Source organism: Bacillus rossius, chromosome 3 (genome assembly GCF_032445375.1).
Source record: "Bacillus rossius redtenbacheri isolate Brsri chromosome 3, Brsri_v3, whole genome shotgun sequence".
NCBI classification, from domain to species: Eukaryota; Metazoa; Arthropoda; class Insecta; order Phasmatodea; family Bacillidae; genus Bacillus; species Bacillus rossius.
The window spans coordinates 121,544,480-121,562,102 of record NC_086332.1 but is presented as its reverse complement, the minus strand read 5'-3'; the positions used below and the strand labels follow the sequence as shown (position 1 = coordinate 121,562,102).

Below are 17,623 nucleotides of genomic sequence, written 5' to 3'. Positions count from 1 at the left end.
TAGCATAAAACTTTTTTGGTTATTCTTTACGATTTGTTACTGTTTTAAAGGAAAAGAAATAACAACTAAATTTTTGTTTTCCATGCAGATTTGCAATAAAAACTTTATTTCCCACTAGGCATGGGTTGAGTACACATTTTTATCGATTCCGATACCAGTACCGATTCCTAAATTTCGATTCTCGATTCCGAGTCATTCCAGTTTTCGATTCCTGGTAATTCTGGTCACATAATTAAAACTACTTAAGAATTGAATGCATTACATAATGATAATAACATGTATAAAGGATAATTATAGACTTAGGATTAAATGTTGAGGTTTTTTTTTTTTTTTTAATTACCAGTGAAGAAGCATTTTCACATAAAGTTTGTTTGCTAGTAAGTACTAGGCTGTGCACAAAGAAGTTCAACATTTAGACAAGGTTCTTTAACAGGCGATAACGCCGATAACATAACATCTTTGTTCAAAATGGGTTCAAAGGTAGCACTACTTTTTTCTGTGGTACCTTTTGACTTAGTTGGTGACAGTGCTGTAAACAAAAGTTTGTTTTTCTTCAAAGACTATTTTTTCTGGTAGTAATGTGTGCCGGGATTTCAAATGCTTCATTAAATTGGTTGTAGATTTATAAGTACCGCTCCGTGAAATTTGCGCACTACCATTATTACAAATTGCATATTTGTCATTTTCACTATTGATGCGAAAATGTTCCCAAACTTTAGACATGTTAATACAATATCAGAACATTCGCATCGTAATTTGAAACGACAGTCGGCGAACATTTTTTTATTAACAAACTAGCAAAACACTTGAAAATAGTTTTAGCAAAACAATATTTGTGCCAAATAAATAGCATAAATGCGAAACAATTCACAGTAACCTCAATAGCACGACGGTGAATTACGGCGTAATTCACCGTCGTGCTATTGAGGTTACTGTGAATTGTTTCGCATTTATGCTATTTATTTGGCACAAATATTGTTTTGCTAAAACTATTTTCAAGTGTTTTTCTAGTAATTATTACGGTTTTCTTTTGCAAGAAATAAACACGAGCCTCTGTTGGCGGTATGGCCAGAGAATTCTTTATTATCGATTGTTGCTTTCATTACACAATTTGTCCCGTACGCAACGAATCGATACGTTTCGACTTGACTTTATATTTTATGGCCACCAGAGATTTTGTGGAGGCCATCATCCTTGAATGGCTCACAACTAAACTGGTGACGACACGTGATGTGATCTCGTTTCATTACCGTCACTTTCTTCACAAAAAACAATGGACTTTTCTTAACTGCAAATAAAATTAATAACTCTTTTTACAATTTATTTACGTCTAATACATGAGTGAGGAATAATGTTCTTCGATCGTGGAGTTTTAATTAGAGGTTAAACATGCCCGGTAACATTGTTTTTATTTATTTTTATTCGTATAAAATTAATATTTAATAATAATGAGCATTATTAGGAATTTTATGCGCATACGGCAGGTAAGATATATTAAAATAAGTAAGTAAAGTTCAGACGAAAATATATTACTACTGTATTTTCTTAACTTAACCGATTCCTAACCTACCTTGCCCTTTTTTAGTACCCGATACTGAGTACCCAAATTTTTTAATAATCGGTGGTATCGAGGAATCGGAGAATCGAATCGACCCATCCCTATTTCCCACCATGGCATTCTAAAAAAAAGGTTCCGGGTCCTTCCCGGGGGCGGGTGGTAGGTGGGTTTATACGGTATACTAGTAATCAAATTTTTAAAATGCAAGAATAATTAACCTTTATTGCCAAAATTGTTGTTGTAATAAGCAATGAAAACCACATTAACTTTTCACTTAACTTTATAAAGAGTCGACGAAACAGTTCACGTGTAGATGTAAGTTGTGTGCTGCCGCTGTCTTTCTTCTCCTCGGACGCATACGACAATCGAGTGGAAGAGAGATAGATGCGGCGCAAGCGTACAAGGAGTGTAACGGGACACAGCAAAACGGAACAAAGTGCGTAACGGGACACTTTTTCGTGCGTGCAGCCGGCGTTCATCGATTTATTAGGGGTTGTCACGTCAAAATCTAATTTACAAAACAGTGACAAAATCAGCTCCTACTTTAAGTTTTAAATACAGTAGAACCCCGATTTAACGAAGTGCTACGGTTACCGAAAATGTTTACTCTAAATCGATGTTTCGTTAAATCCGATTTACCGATTTTCAATGACCCCCGCACTCATAATCGCGTACCTACGTTTCCATATCGTAGACAGGGTCGACGCTGATATCTTGTGCTGCCGTGCTATCTCAGACTTCGTCAACTTTCCATCTTCAACATTTTTGATCTCGCTCGTACAGCCCCCGGTTCGTACGTACACCTCGGTCGTACATACAGATTTTTAGAAACCGTGAAAAATGAGGCATAAAAAAAGTTTAAAAATATGTAAAGTGTAAGAAATACGTTAAAGTTTATTAAAATACAGTCGCAACCTGCAGCGTTTATAACAGAAACGAGCTACATACACATTGCGTCACAGTAAAAAATTTAAAAAAAAAGGCCGCAAATTGATGGAAATTTACCGTCCGTAGCGCGCCGTACGCGGAGAAAGGTCATTGTACTCGGTCAGTTGCATGGCCGCCGGCTGACTCTCTTTGTTCGCTCAGCTGCGCAGCACTTATAAAAAACGTATTCCAAAAACTAAACACCGCGCACAAAGCTCTTACTGAGAATATAGAGCTGTAGCAAACCGTATGTATTCGGTACTGAGTAACGGGTGCGCCATCTAGTAAAGAGTAACGAAACGTTACACACGGCTGCATCTCGTTACTCGCATTTTTCGTATGTTTTACGCATGCGCGCGCATATTCGATGAATTTGCGTTACAAAGAACGATGTTTGTTTATTAAGTAAAATAATTTGGAAATTCGTCGTCAAAGTTTTTTACTGTTTATTAAAGGTATTGTGTGTGTAGACAAAGTTTGAGATTGGAACAGAAACAACGTAAGAAAGTATTGTTTACAAATTAGAAATAGTATGTATGTTTTTGTTTTTTATTATCGCGTATTTTCACGTTTTTTTTTGTTATTATCTTAAAAGAGATAATATAAAAAAGCCGCATTAATGAGATTTAATTGTTTCTTGGTTAACAAAAACTGTTAATTATCAAATATTGTTAATTGTTTATATTCTATTTATTATTATTTACGCGACGTCATAATGTACGCGTACGCAATACGACCATGGAGGTAATAGTCTATGGAGTGGAAGCGTATAACCAAACTTGAAGCATCCTAGCAGACGATGTTGAAAGACAAGGATAGAGCTAAAGGTGGCAAAAACGCCAATGTTTACATTATTTTGAATGGCACCGTTTTAATTTTTCGCTGAATATACGTAATGGTGAAAGCTTGTGCAGCTTTTGGTTGCACTAATAGATTCGGCAGTTGTGGTGGATTAAGTTTCCATAAGTAAGAAACTGTTATTTTCTTTTTGTAAATGTATAATGTGCGTTCATACAGCGAGAGATAAATTTGGCTTTTAAATTTTCCTAACCCAATTTTATGTGCTGGTGGACGACGTAAATAGTATTGTAAATAGTAAATGTATATGTAAGATATTATATTTATGAACATGTAAATTTAATGTGCTTTTAACGGTCGTTACTTAAAATATGGCGAGTAAACGGAGCGCACACGTACGACGCAAGGCAGATGCACTTAAACTTAATATTTTACATAAATTTTATTCGGTTGACTACAAGCTTGTCATTGTTTTGTCTACCAATTGATAATGTAGTAAAAGTTCCATAATCACGTATCCAAGTTGATATCTTGGTCCTGATGGCATGACCCTGTAATATCTAACTGCAGTATCTCGAAAACCAGTAGAAATTTAGAAACGCCGTTTTCAAGGTAAGTAGAGGAACGTCATTAGTGTTTAAAAAAATGTATTATCAGAATTTTATTATTTTATTTACGGAAAAACCGCGACCTAAGAATTTTACCCTTTGTTTATTGTCACTTGTCAAGTGTTTATATATAATCAAATAGGTAACTTATATTGTGAAATATAACTTTGCTGACGAGTCCTATATACTACTTGTACCATATTTGTGTAAAAGTGTAGTCTCCTGGAAAACAAATAATTTAATTGAATTCAGTGGCTTCATAAATTAAACATTTGGACTAGGTAAGTTGATTAGCAAAAAAAAAATGTGCACATGAACAATTTTAATTATGCATAAAATCACATTGGCCTACCCTAGGCACTTTCAACTGTTGATGTAAATTAAATTTTAAGGAATATTAAAACAGTATGTTTATTTATTCACAATGCACAAATCTTGAGAAGTATCTACATGTAAACATCAACACACACTGTGACTTACTCTACACTTTCGCAACCTTTGTACAATTTTCTCATTAACTGTTTTTAAAAAAATGTTTTATTTGACTACAGTTTGCAGCATAGCATTTCGTGGAATCCAAAAACTCGTTTGAATTGAACATTCGTTAGTTTTGCTTATTACTGTTCTGTGGTTGTAATCTAAAGTATAGTGTCGATTTCATAACACTTCGCATCAGTCGTCGCAGTACATCAATAATAATATTCACAGTAAAAAAACAATATCAAGACAATGTTAAAAACCAAGTATTATAGTTGCTCGTTGTATTAAACAAACATGCAGAATCGTAAATACTTGAATGTGGTATTGGCAGTTCGTACACTGTCTGTAATTAAATCTTTCCGTTACCGTTTAAATGTGAAAGATATGCTAGCCCTCCTGCGTGGTTCTTTATTACTAATAATATAAAAAGAATAGTTTCATATTTAAATTTTTTGCACGCACATTTCCTAAAGCGTCATACAAATCACATTGCTGTCTGCTATTCTTTTGCCACCCGCAATATGGCGGTGCATGTAAACAATCGTCGTGCGCATGCGCAGTCCGAAGATTTTATTTCGGGTACAGGCTTCATTGATTACCCTTGAAAAGTACGCCTGCTTCCACTCCATAGACTATTACCTCCATGAATACGACTCGATTCGTTAGTGCAACATAACATAGCTTTTTAATGCGGTTTCAGAAGTAACGAGTAATGTAACAATACGATAGTAACGAGTACTAATTGTTATAGTAACGAATACGTACGGGTACGCTTTTTTTCGTTACTTTTACACATCTAGAGAATAATGATAATGGCGTATTGGTGTGATGTGGTCACAAGTTGAAAAAACCTGGAGGATGGGAAAGGGAATATTTGGAAACGTGTGATTATTGGCTAGCACTGTTACTATGCGGGCGTGTTTGGAAGATAACGTGGTGAGTCAAGCCAAGGATGGAGAAGGGGGAGGGGGATGCGGACAAAGAAACCCTTCATGACGTCATGTGTCGCGGACAGTCTATATATCCAGGCGCGCGCAATGGCACGCACCTACGCAATTCAGTTACAGCGCCCGGAGTTTTTAAACAATATGAACAATTTTTTTAATTTTTTCGTATTTGGACAGATGATGCAAAGGCACATATTAATATATAGTACCTCCATTCTATTACTGACACCACAGAGTGTATTTTTTAATAAGATTCCATTACTATTTACTTGCATTTTTTGGAAATCTATATTATTATTTTAATAAATTGGTGATTTTTGTTGGTTCCTGAAAACCTTTACGTTAAATCGCTGTTTTCGTTAAATCCGTGTTCGCAAAATCCCGGTTCTACTGTATAGTTATTCACTCTTTTGTTATTCGCAACAGCCACATATACCCATTGGGTAATACTACACATTTACAACAAATTTCCACTAGAATCTGGCACTTTTAATTACATTAACATTTATTTTGCTTTCAAGGTGCAAATCGCAATGTCTATAGTGTCATAGGTAAATGCAGCAAGTAAGCTACTACTGTGTGAACATGGGGTAAAGCAACTGAAACTATTAATTTAACAACACTTGAACTAACATGTTAAAATTAGTCCATGGCATAACAGTTCCTTTTTTTTTCTTGATGTTCATGGCCATAGATAATTTTGTTTACTTTTTTCAGATACCTTTGCATGTTACCAAACAAATAAATAATTGTGTCTAACACATTTATTATGTTAAATAGTTCATATTTTTAATCATGAACGATATTAATTCTGCTACTGTTTAACAACAGTAGTAAAATAACTTAACATGTCTGAATACATCAATACACATCTAGCATACTTTTTAAATCTTCACAGTCTCGTCAGTCACAATGAACCAGAAATCACACAGCAAAGAGCTACCTTGGAGTCAGGAAAGTGTCTCAACTCACACACACTCTCAAGTTTCAACCAGGCAACTATCTGATGCTCAACCACATAATACACATTGTATCTTGTGTTGACTGGCAAATAATCTCGCTCAGCCTGCCAGTTCACGGTTACAGTGAAACAAAAATGTGTGTTGTTTTAAATGAACTACATAAACACGTGGCATACCGGTCCATGTTAGCCTCCAGACAGCCCTGATGCACACTGCTGCGGCCCATGAGCGGACGGTCGAGGCGGGACAGCATGTTGTCGTCCAGGCGGTTCGACCACTCCTTGTACAGCTGAGTCACGGTGTTGTCGAGCGTTGCTGCCAGGTGAAGGTGCTGTGCGCGAGCCTCCTGGCCCAGCCTGCTCTGCGGCAGCCACACCGCCTCGTCCAGCATCTGTGGCAAGCCACGCCGTCTGCCTGCCTGCCTCTCGACAGACCTTGTCCCACTTTAACATCTGCTACCAACTTTATCTTTATGTGAACCCTGGGACGGGCGGATGACCACAGTGTTTAGGGCGGTGTGGAATACCTCTAGTTAAATGGCAAGTCCGAAAATGATAAAAACTAATAACTCCTTAAAAAGCAATTTAAAAATATTTCTGATTTCATGTCAACAAAACAAGTACTAATCAAAAAGTGAGAAAAAATCATTTTTACAAAAAAATAATTGAACCAACTTAAAAGGTCAAATGCGGCCTGTGGTAGATTATTTCTTTCATCACTCCAGTTTGTTTTAGTTCTGTGTTGTGTGGGGGGAGGTGGGGGCCACCACTACATGAACCAGCCTTTACCAAAACTAAACAAGCAGCACCCTGGTTCAATTTTTTTTTATTGTAATTTCAGGTATTAATGAAGGAATAGTTTGAAAATAGAACCATATAAGTAAAGTTGTATGCATTATTGCATTACCTCGCTGTAACCAATATGAAATTAGTCGGGCCAAAGTTTTATATTGAATATTTGCCTCGCTTTTACTAATAGCAGATAATGTTTGAAATATATCTGGTGCAAAAATTAAGAATAAAAATTAACTTATAATGTTTCAATAATGAAACATACTACAAATTGCAATAAAATAAAAGGAATGACATGACAGGGGGCTTCGTGATGCCCGCACATGACTTCTCCTCCCTCCCAACCCACAGCGGGGATTCAGAGCGCCTGTTCCCTCCTGAATAGTCTTCTCTTCATTGCAGCAACGTTACTGACATAATGGAGAACTTAAATGTTTATTTTTGTGAATACACACCTCCCTCCACAAACAACACACTGCCATGCAGGCTGAAACAGCTTTAAACAGCAGCACTAACAGAACTGCTTTGCAACCACCCAGGTTCCTCAGCAAATACAATGTTGGCACTAGCCTTCACAAGCCTGGTGAGATACTTCTTCTTGTGCTGTGCCATGAGAGCTCGTCCAGAGTAATACTGCATGTTGGCTGGGTACTGCTCTTTCTCGTCCACCATCTCTCTCTTGATGAACTGCATGTTTGCCACCAGCATCCCGTACACCTGGACAAACACAGTCTCCTACACCTGGACAAACACAGTCTCCAAGATCTTTCAGTCTTCTCAACTACCAGCACCAGTGCATTGTCCTATTTTACCCATGGCAAACAATCTGGATCTTATGTATACCTGTGACTATATCCAAACTGCAAATATAGTCTCATTTGTCAGTCAGTAATAAAAGAGACAAGGTTTTACTGTTTTAATTTTTTTTTCCTTTTCATTTATAATTTTAAGATTAATGTATTTTTTTATAAAGGGTATACCAGTACATAGTAAGTATATTTTCTGCATAAAATACTTTTATCATATTCCGTGTTCCAATTACAAGAAAAAACCATACACAGTAAAAAAAATTAGGAAAAAAAACACTTTTTTATTGTAAAGTAAATAACATTATTAATATTTGTATAAATCCTTCAGAAACTATAATATTTGAAGTTTTGCTTAATGCAAATCACTTTCAACCACTAATATACTATATATATTTAAAGATACTTAGCGGAACCTAAACATCAAGAATAGTAAGAACAATGGTGTTATGTCCTACAGTCCTACAACTCTCTTTCTTCAGTATGATCTGAAAATAATCAATAAAGCATGTTCCATAGCCAGCTATGTTTCTGAGTCTGGAACACGTTATTGCAACCAGTGGCATTATTTTACAAGTGATCTCGTTTGCAAGAACCAAACTGCCTTTCTGTTGGCTACAAAATCTCAAATTTCCCATCCAAACTAAAAAACCCTGAATTTTAAATGAAGATGGCCAGAATATGTTTTCCTGTTGAACTTTGCAAATGTCCAATGAACGTACTGACATTTTTTACTAACAAGTAGAACCTGTGTTTCATCATTTACGCAAGTGACAAAAGATTCAAGTTTTCATAATAAGATACGGCAAAAGGCAAAATGATATACAAATCACCTTATACAAATGATTGCTTATTAAGTCAAAACGTATATCCTTTAAACACTTAAGAACATTTGGTAGGGAAATTTAAAAAGTCTTATGTATTGCCTCATCCACAAAACAGTTGCTATACCTTGTCAGTCTTTTCTCTGAAGATGCGTTGTATGGAGCTCTTGTGAGCATAGTGATGGAATGGCTGTAGAGCATACAGTCCTTCCTCAACTTGTGACACTGTCCCAAACACAGCATCCATCAAGTTTTCCATCGCTATGTCCAGATCCTTGATGTGACCGCGGAACCTGCACATGATGTGCACGATGCTCAAACTGACAGCAACAGTTCATAACTTATCCATGCATTTCTGTAATTAACATGAAAAAAGCAATGTTTCCCAAAAATTTTGATGAAAAAGGTTTTATGCAAGTAACTTATAACTTGCGATTCATTAAAAAAAATTACAATACAGCATATTTTTATAAAAGAAACACAAAGTCGGGCACGACGCCACGAAGTCTGTTTCAACTTTTGTATACAACAGATGTGCCGTGGGATACAGTTAGCCAAATAAGGGGGGATTAGATGCGCGCAGATTGACATGAAGGCACTTTAGTTTTAAGCAAGTCAACTGTGCACACAATTTTCTTTTAAAGACATTTTTAAATGTTATAACCTTTATCTGTTAGTCTGCGTCGCCGCGGTGTACCATTTATAAAAAGGTAGCCAGCGCTAGTTGACATCATTCATGTTTGGCTATGTTGCTTTCTGTATAGAGTGCGCACACTTAGTCGAATATCGATATTGTCACGATTTACCGCGGGGGTTCGTAAAGGATAGCCCAATTAAAGATTTTTATCACACACACAGTTTTATTTATTACTACTACTTTTCAATTACAATTAATCTTCTAAGATGGCAAATAATTAACTACACTTAAAGAAATGTCTATTCCCCAGTCACTCGTTCCGCACACCTCACTGGGCCGCACCTCTGGCGCAACTCTCGCCGCAGCACCCCTCGTGGGTCACCGCCGCGGGACTCCGTCGCCACACACTGCCGCTGCCAACGCACCCTTCGCCGAGATCCCACTCGACGCCTCGCTCGGAACTTCACTCGGGACTCCGCCACGCCCGCGACTCTATCGCCCGGAAACTCCGCCGCGGGAGAACTCCCGACTCCACTTAACTAACTCACTCCCTGCCCTGGAACCTTCGTCCAAGGTCTTCGCCACTCTGCCGCACCCTAGGCACTATCGCCTGGAAACTCCGCCGCAGGAGAACTCCCGACTGAACACTCCGAACTCCTACTCAGACTCAGACTCTCAGACTCCTCAGGCCTATATATAGGCCCCAGCAATTCCAGAACTCACGAGAGCCGCCGGGGCCTGTCGCGTCATCGCGAGCCGTCGTGACGGCAGAAATCTCTCGAAAACACGTGTCAGCGGTTCGCGCAACTCCCAGCTGTCCGGTGTCAGTTACGTGTCAAAGGCAGGGCGCCGGGCGGGGAGTGGTGGGAAGGAGGGGGGAAAGCGACAATCCTTGTTATCTTCCAGGCGCGCGCGGCACATATCATATTGCGGCAGTCGCCAGCCAGCTCTGCACCTGCACATGTTCCGGCCAATGTCACGTTCGTAACAATATTGGTATCTCACCGATTGCATGCAACTTGCGCTCTCTGTCTTGTGCCGAGTTTACTACATTTGATAGCCCGCACTATTTTGAGGTGTGTACTTTGACGATAGTTATGTGTTCGTTCAGGCTCGCATTTGGGTCACAGATTTTGTTTTTCTATTTAAAGTTGAAGAAAGGTTTTTGTTGCATGACTTATTAATTTAAATTATTTGGCGTGCTTTTTTTTATATTCTACTTTTTAAATAAACGTACTTTCCATGAATGGGTTATGTTTTTATGAATAACTTTACCTGACAACAATTTTTTTTTCGCATAAAAATTGCACCCATACTTTTGAAACTTGATCTTATATATTGTGCGACGATTATGCGATAAGACACGGTAAGCACTTTAATTTTTGAAAAATTAAAATGTAACTATCCGGACAGTAATATCGGTTTCACTGTCAGTAAAGTATGGTTTGGAAATGTACGCGACGTGAGTTGAAGGTCACGCCCAGGCGGGCAAGTAAGCCAGCCAACTGACAATAAGTAAATAACCACGTATCTCTCATTACCTGACGTCGTATTTGTCATACAAAGTGCGATAGGAGGCATAAAAAGATTAATGGTGTGACATATTTATTAATGAGTGTTATTCTACGCATTTATATTACGTACAGTATATTTTTCTAGACAATTTTGTAACACATTAATTAAATTAGCCATGCTATTTATGGAAACTAATGCTTCAGAATACGCGATTTCAAATAACACGAGCAATTTTAGGAACAAATTAGTCATGCTAAGTGAGGAATAGGTGTATTGTGTGTTTGGAAATTTTTAATATTAATTATAAAAATTACAAACTACACACATTTTGTTCAACCAAAGATGACATTCAGGAATACTGAATCCTAATCCCTCGCTGCCAACCGCCAAGCAACAGTCAACAGCCCTGCGGTCCCTCTCTCCCCCTCAACCATCCACACCACTTGTCCCGCCCTTCCCCCTTCGTGAAGACAAGTCTTTTTCCTACGCAGGCAGGGCTGGTGTTCAGTGTTCTTTTCCAAAAATGGTACAGCTGCATGCTGCTTTGTTTAGTGTTGAGTTACAGTTTAGAGTGCATTAAATCCCCTAACAGTACAGTGAAATACGAAGATCGCTAGCATTTATCACCGCCAATGTTTGTGGACCACACCTTTTGCAAGCAGAGTTCTGTCAGGGGTGCCACCCTCTCCCTGACCTCTTGAACTTATTTATATTATTTAGATTTGAATCCAACTTGAACCTTTTTAATGTGTACTTACCTCTACCACCATTAACTTTACCAGTTAAAAATATACAAAGGGCCTCAATTACTAGGCACCTCACAGGAGGATGTCAAAATTATAAATGTCGTCAAGTCCCAGAACAGTTTCCCCTAATCAATTACCCAACTGGCAAGTGAGTGAGGTTCCATAATCACAGCTTAATCCAAAATCTACTATGTAACACACATGCAGTATATCTTGCATAAACTCAGCCTTTTCAATAAAAATTTCATACTAAACTTACATGTCTGATAATTATACACTGCACTTATAACCACAACATACATATTTAGCTAGAAAAACTATATTTAGTAAAGCGCTTCAAAAATTAATTCTAAACACCTTTTTAAGCAGTCAATTATGTTTTGAAAAACGTACAGTAGAGTCTTGTTTAACAGAGCTTCGATTAACTGAGGTCCTTATTATCTGAGCCGACTTGAAGCGCCATCACCAGCAAAGACTGTTGAAACATTTGCTTGAGGATCTAGATACAGTAAAACCTCCATTAACGAATATTCTATTTAACGAAAAACCCCATGCAACGAAATAAAATTTTGGTCCCGCCGAACCTCCATAAGATCAATGCTGTTTTAACCTCTAAATACTGAATTTTATTTGTTCCGAAATAGTGAAATTCCCTTTACAACGAACTGCCGCTTTTGAAAAACACGCAAAAATAAACATATCCTACAAGACATCCACTAATTTTTTTGCATTCACTGCTTAAAAATACGTGGGTTTAACCTAAAATAATATGCACCATCACGGAAGACAATAAATAAACAAAGCATCAGGGATAACACACGTCGTGTATACATGCCACACTTTGTTCAAAATGGCGGGTACATTTAGCGCTAGTGGCGGAAACCTCTCGTACCATCGCTCTGGCAAGACGAACAACTAGTATATTTGGCGTTTCTATGGTTAAAGATGCGCATCCGCAAATATTTATAACTATGGTGTAGTACAATTTCCGTTTTTTAAGTTTTCACGGTTGTTTATTTATTTCCACACGTAGTTACGGAAATCAACACGGCACTACTGTAAAATGAATTCTAATCCTAAAAAGCGGCGACAGATTGATGTTAAAATAAAATTAGAAATTTTAAATGCGGTTGATGAATGTGGGGAAAAAAAGTGATATAACTAAACGTTTAGACATCCCGGCGTCTACACTTTCGACCATATTATCCAAGTAAAAATGATGATTTGGACAAGATAATTTTGGACTGGTTAATGGAGGCTAGGGCATCTAACATCGTATCTGGGCCGATTTTACAAGAAAAGGCATGCCAGGAAGCACTGGGGATGGGAATTGATAATTTCCAAGCATCAAATGGTTGGCCATTAAACAAGTGTATTCTATGTACTTTTTCATGTTTAATTCCTCATATCGTATTAAACAGTCAGAAAGAAAGTTCTAGCCATTTATGTGAAGCTTTATCATGACTAGAAATATATTGTGCGAAACCTCCATTTAACAAACCCCTTTACAACAAACACAACAAATTTTGGTCCCTTGAGATTTGTTAAATAGAGGTTTTACTGTAATTATCTAACTGTTGTCGACAGTCTAGAGAACATTAACTTCAAAGATGCTACTTACTGGTTGGGTGAATCATGGAGTGACAAAAAAGAATATACTTTGAAGAAAAACTGGAAAAAACATCACCCCCAAAAATTATACCTCTAGGCCTACTGAAAACCAAGACAATTTTCTCGCTACATTCCGTGTTATCCGAGATTTGACTTATCCAAGGATGCCATGGTTCACATTAACACAATTAATACAGACTCTAATGTATTAATTTTTACTAAATTTAGTGGTATTTAATGGCAAATAAAATTAATTATTCATGTAATTTACAAGCAATGTTTTTTTTCATAGACTAAGAGTTCTTACTAGTAGAAGTAACTGATTCTAACTGTCCTTAGAGTAATAAGTTACAAGATAAGACTGCATACAGTATCCATGAGCTGTTGGCAACATACCTGATTATGCTCTCATACCAGGATGATTCCTGAACATCCAATATTGTCTCTTGTACATCCTTCAACTCTTTCAAGTAGAGAAAAAATTTCTTCTCAATGTCTTCAATAGCTTTCTCAAACTCTAAACCTCTCGTGCCACCAAAGCATGGCAAAGGAATGGTGCGTGTTTCGTCCAATCTAAAATACATTTAACAATGTATATTACTAATATCCCACTAAAATAAGTGAGTAGCATGCTTATACCGCTTCTGGCACGGGCTGAGACTATGGATTGTAGATGGGTCAGTAACCGACCAACATCTTGGATTTTAGTGATCTCTGACCATAAAAATTTATAATTCTTTCCCCAAAAAAGACTCAACATTCCTCAAAATAGCACTATGTTTTCCATTTTCAAAGGTAAATTTTCAATATTGAGAGAAAATTTACCAATTTTTTTTCATAAATGTCATAAGCTTGAAATTTCAACAATAATTGGACACAAAAAAATAAATAAATAAAGCTTGTGGGTTTGGACCATAGACTATGAATGACATCAAAATACAATACGACTTAATTACGACACATCAATTAAAATTTGGCAGCCTCAGCACAGAAAATGAAATTTTTAAAAAAATACAATCAAATATACCAAAAATAAAAAATAAAAATACAAACAAAAAAATTAAGGTAAAACAGTGGTATTCAATAAAGCCTAGGCAAGTGTAATTAACACAATTTGTATAAAAAAAATCTTAAAGAACTGTATAAATATTTTTAAAAAATAGTAAGGCATATTTATTGTGCAAAGTTCTTGTTATTGTGTAGCATTGCTGAGTATTTTTTGATAGAATAAATATTATGGTTTTTTTAATTCAGTATATCAGGTGGTTATGTAATTCAAGGTCACAGTGACCTAATTTTGTATTAATATTTTTATGGTTTGGCGTAGTCTAATAATTATTCTTGATATTTAAGTATTTTTATTTATAAAAGCTTTTTAACTACATTTTAACCATTTATCACTATTGTGGCTAAGGTACAATTTATGTGAACATGATATTCAATGTTTTGTTTCATTTAAATGTTCTCCCTATAATTATAATTTTTTGTGTAAATTTCATAGTGAGTTGGTGATGTTTCTAGAATGTAAGACAGTGGTTTAAGTGAAAGAAAGATAAAGGCGCGACGCCAAGGCGCCAAAATGACAGATGATAATTTATCGCTTTCTAAAATTCACCAGGACCGTGGGACAGCTCTATGACCGGAAAATCATTTAATCGTAGTTGTAAGAGTAATCATTGTAGCCAATAGGAAGGAAGCGTTCACGCCAGTTTTTACTGTTTTCTGTGTGTTCTTGTACTGTGCTTTCTCTCATCAGTCATAGTTCAATTATTGTGCCAAAAGGACGTGCAGGGGCAGATGAGCCTGGGGCAGATATTTTCATGTCTGGGTGCTGGGGCCATGCCGTAATAAGTATGAAACTTTGTTTGAGTATTTTTTTCTGACTATTTAACTAGAACTGCTAGGCCTCAGACGTGCGGCGTAGGCCCGGGTGGTCCATTGGTCCACCGGGATGTATTTCCCGTGTATCTTCGTACCTAGATGATGGAGTCACTAGGGACATTATTACGTAAAAGCACAGGACTGCGAGTAGCAATAAGCAGGAATTAGTGAATGTTTTTCATTGCAGAGCTAACTTGTAAAGAACCACTAAGTTTTTTTTTCATTGTATGAAGAATAAAGTTTAAATTCATTTCCACTCTTTTATTCGAGAATCACTATTAATAGTTTTGAGTTATTTCACAGTCACAGACAGAACTAACTACACCAGATTACCTGCAACTTTAGATGAATTTGTTTTCAAGTGTTTATGTATCTGCAATTCAGGCCATAGCTAGCCAGTGAGCTCTGGATTGGCCAAATTGTGATGATGAGTATTATTGATAATTAGATGTTAATATAATTATTTGTAATCCTTTATTCTTTTGTGCTAGTCAGAGTTTGAATGAATGACATAAATTGATTATCAATTTAAATTTTTTAAGAATTATTTTTTGAATATTTATAATTTTTTTTAGGTCTTTACAGTTCTGGATAAGTAGACACGTACATAAATTTTGTAATATTCTGAATTGTTTAAGATAATTTTTGTATTCCTTTGAAAATTTTTGGGTGATTTTTAAATGTTTTCAACAAAGTAGCCAAGTAGGCCGACAAATAGTAGGGGAGAGTCTACAGTACTGACCACCTTAAGTTTTTTAATGGTAATTAAGGTAAGGTATTTAAGTATCACATTTTAGTTCATTAATCTGTTACCTTAACTAGTTCTTTATTAAAATATATATAATATTTTTTAATTATATTAGTAATCATTTTTATTTTGTAGAGTGGAAAATAAATTGTCGTCCAGTACAGATCAGCCATTATTTTAAACGTTTTAAGGTCTTAACGACTATTATTTTAATTATAATAACATTTTAATCTAAGAAACTAAGAAAACAATTATAATGACTTTAATATTTCTCTAACGTACTTCGTACAGTAATTATAATATTACTTTTCATAAGAAAAACACCATAACATGACAAAATTAAATTACAGTAGCTTAAGGATAAGTTCACTTTCTGCAAAAGTTACATTTAAATATGCCTCCTTGAGATGTACATTCAACATGCGCCTAACCTTTACATTCTACACAATGCACCCAGTCTTCTTCAAATGATTCACGACAAATGAAATTATCGTTTTGTCTTCTGTAAGTTTTTTCCTGTTAGAATTTTCACAAAAGTCTAGGTTCTTTAAATGTTTTCTATTGATCTTCTCATCTTTCTTCCTTTCCATTTCTTCAGTAGCCCCAAACTTTCTTATTTTCTTGATTTTTTTCACCTGTCTTTTCACTCCTTTCCCACCTTCTAGTCAGTCAATTTTTTTTTTCTCCACAAGTAAATCTTTATAAGGTGTTGAGGTAAGGATCTCTGATTATTGTGTTCGTTTAATTGTTTTTTTATTTCATCTTGACCTCTGAATGTCTGTTGGAAGGAGATATCTTTTGAATTATTTTGTTGACATCAACATTTTCTGAAGAAGTCGAAGAACAAAGTAGTAAAAGATTGATATGTGAGATTGAATTGGGAGCTGATGATGAAGGTCCTGGTTGGGGTTCAGTGAGATTAGTTGAAGTGAGAACTGTAGAACATTTCGGTTGAAGTTCAATCTGAATGGTTTGTGTGAGAGCCGATAAACTTCCCTGTTCTGACAGATTGATTGGAGAGAGCGAAGAAGGTCCAGGCTGTGGTTCAGTAAGCTCAGCTGGAGGAAGAGGTGATGCAGGTCCTGATTTGAAAACTATGCAGTTGAAAACTATGCAGTTGAAAACATTCAAATTTGAAGAGAACATCAATGTTGCAGACTGGCACTGATCCTCTGAAGATACTGGAGTAGCTTCATCATTAGTAATCTTTGGCTCTTGAAAATACTCAGACGTAATGAAATCCCAATCTTAGAACACACCTGGGTTCAAAGGCCATAATCATGTACATACAAAAGCTGACTGTGCCAAATTCACTCTACAGATTGAATTGTAGACAGTGTTAACCAGACCAGCAACATCCCTCTGAGCAGTTTTTAAAGGTCGATACTTCCTCAGCCAGACACTGCAGGCTTGATTGAATGCTCCTTTGAAAGGCAGCATAACCACCCGATCTAATGGATGCAACTTATGTGTAGTGTGTGGTGGTAGGCTTACCATGTGAACATAACATTTTTTAACAAACATGAAAAAAAGCTTTAATGTGTTTATTTTGTTGATATATTTCTTGGTCAGTACTGGACGACAATAGGGTGGTCGGTACTGTACGACAGCAATGTGATAACATTAAAGCGAGCTGCAAATTTATCTCAAATAATATCGTGAATTTAATACCATTTAATTAGACCTTATACTCAAGATATTAAGTGGATGCTAAAAACGAAACAACAACTTACCCCAGAAAGGAGATATGCCTTTGTCAAAACAACTTATTACACACAAAATGT

General features: G+C 36.4%; 1 protein-coding gene across 1 annotated transcript in view; it reads right to left on the bottom strand.

Moving 5' to 3' along the window:
• The window catches only part of LOC134531211 (dynein axonemal heavy chain 2), an 864,487-nt gene that overhangs the window by 725,339 nt on the left and 121,525 nt on the right, over nt 1–17,623 (bottom strand). The window contains exons 10-13 of the mRNA XM_063366870.1: nt 13,607–13,783; nt 8,829–8,994; nt 7,642–7,788; nt 6,457–6,671 (exon numbers count right to left, since the gene is read on the bottom strand). Coding sequence (XP_063222940.1) covers nt 6,457–6,671; nt 7,642–7,788; nt 8,829–8,994; nt 13,607–13,783 — 705 coding nt within the window. The remainder of the gene's footprint in view (nt 1–6,456; nt 6,672–7,641; nt 7,789–8,828; nt 8,995–13,606; nt 13,784–17,623) is intronic.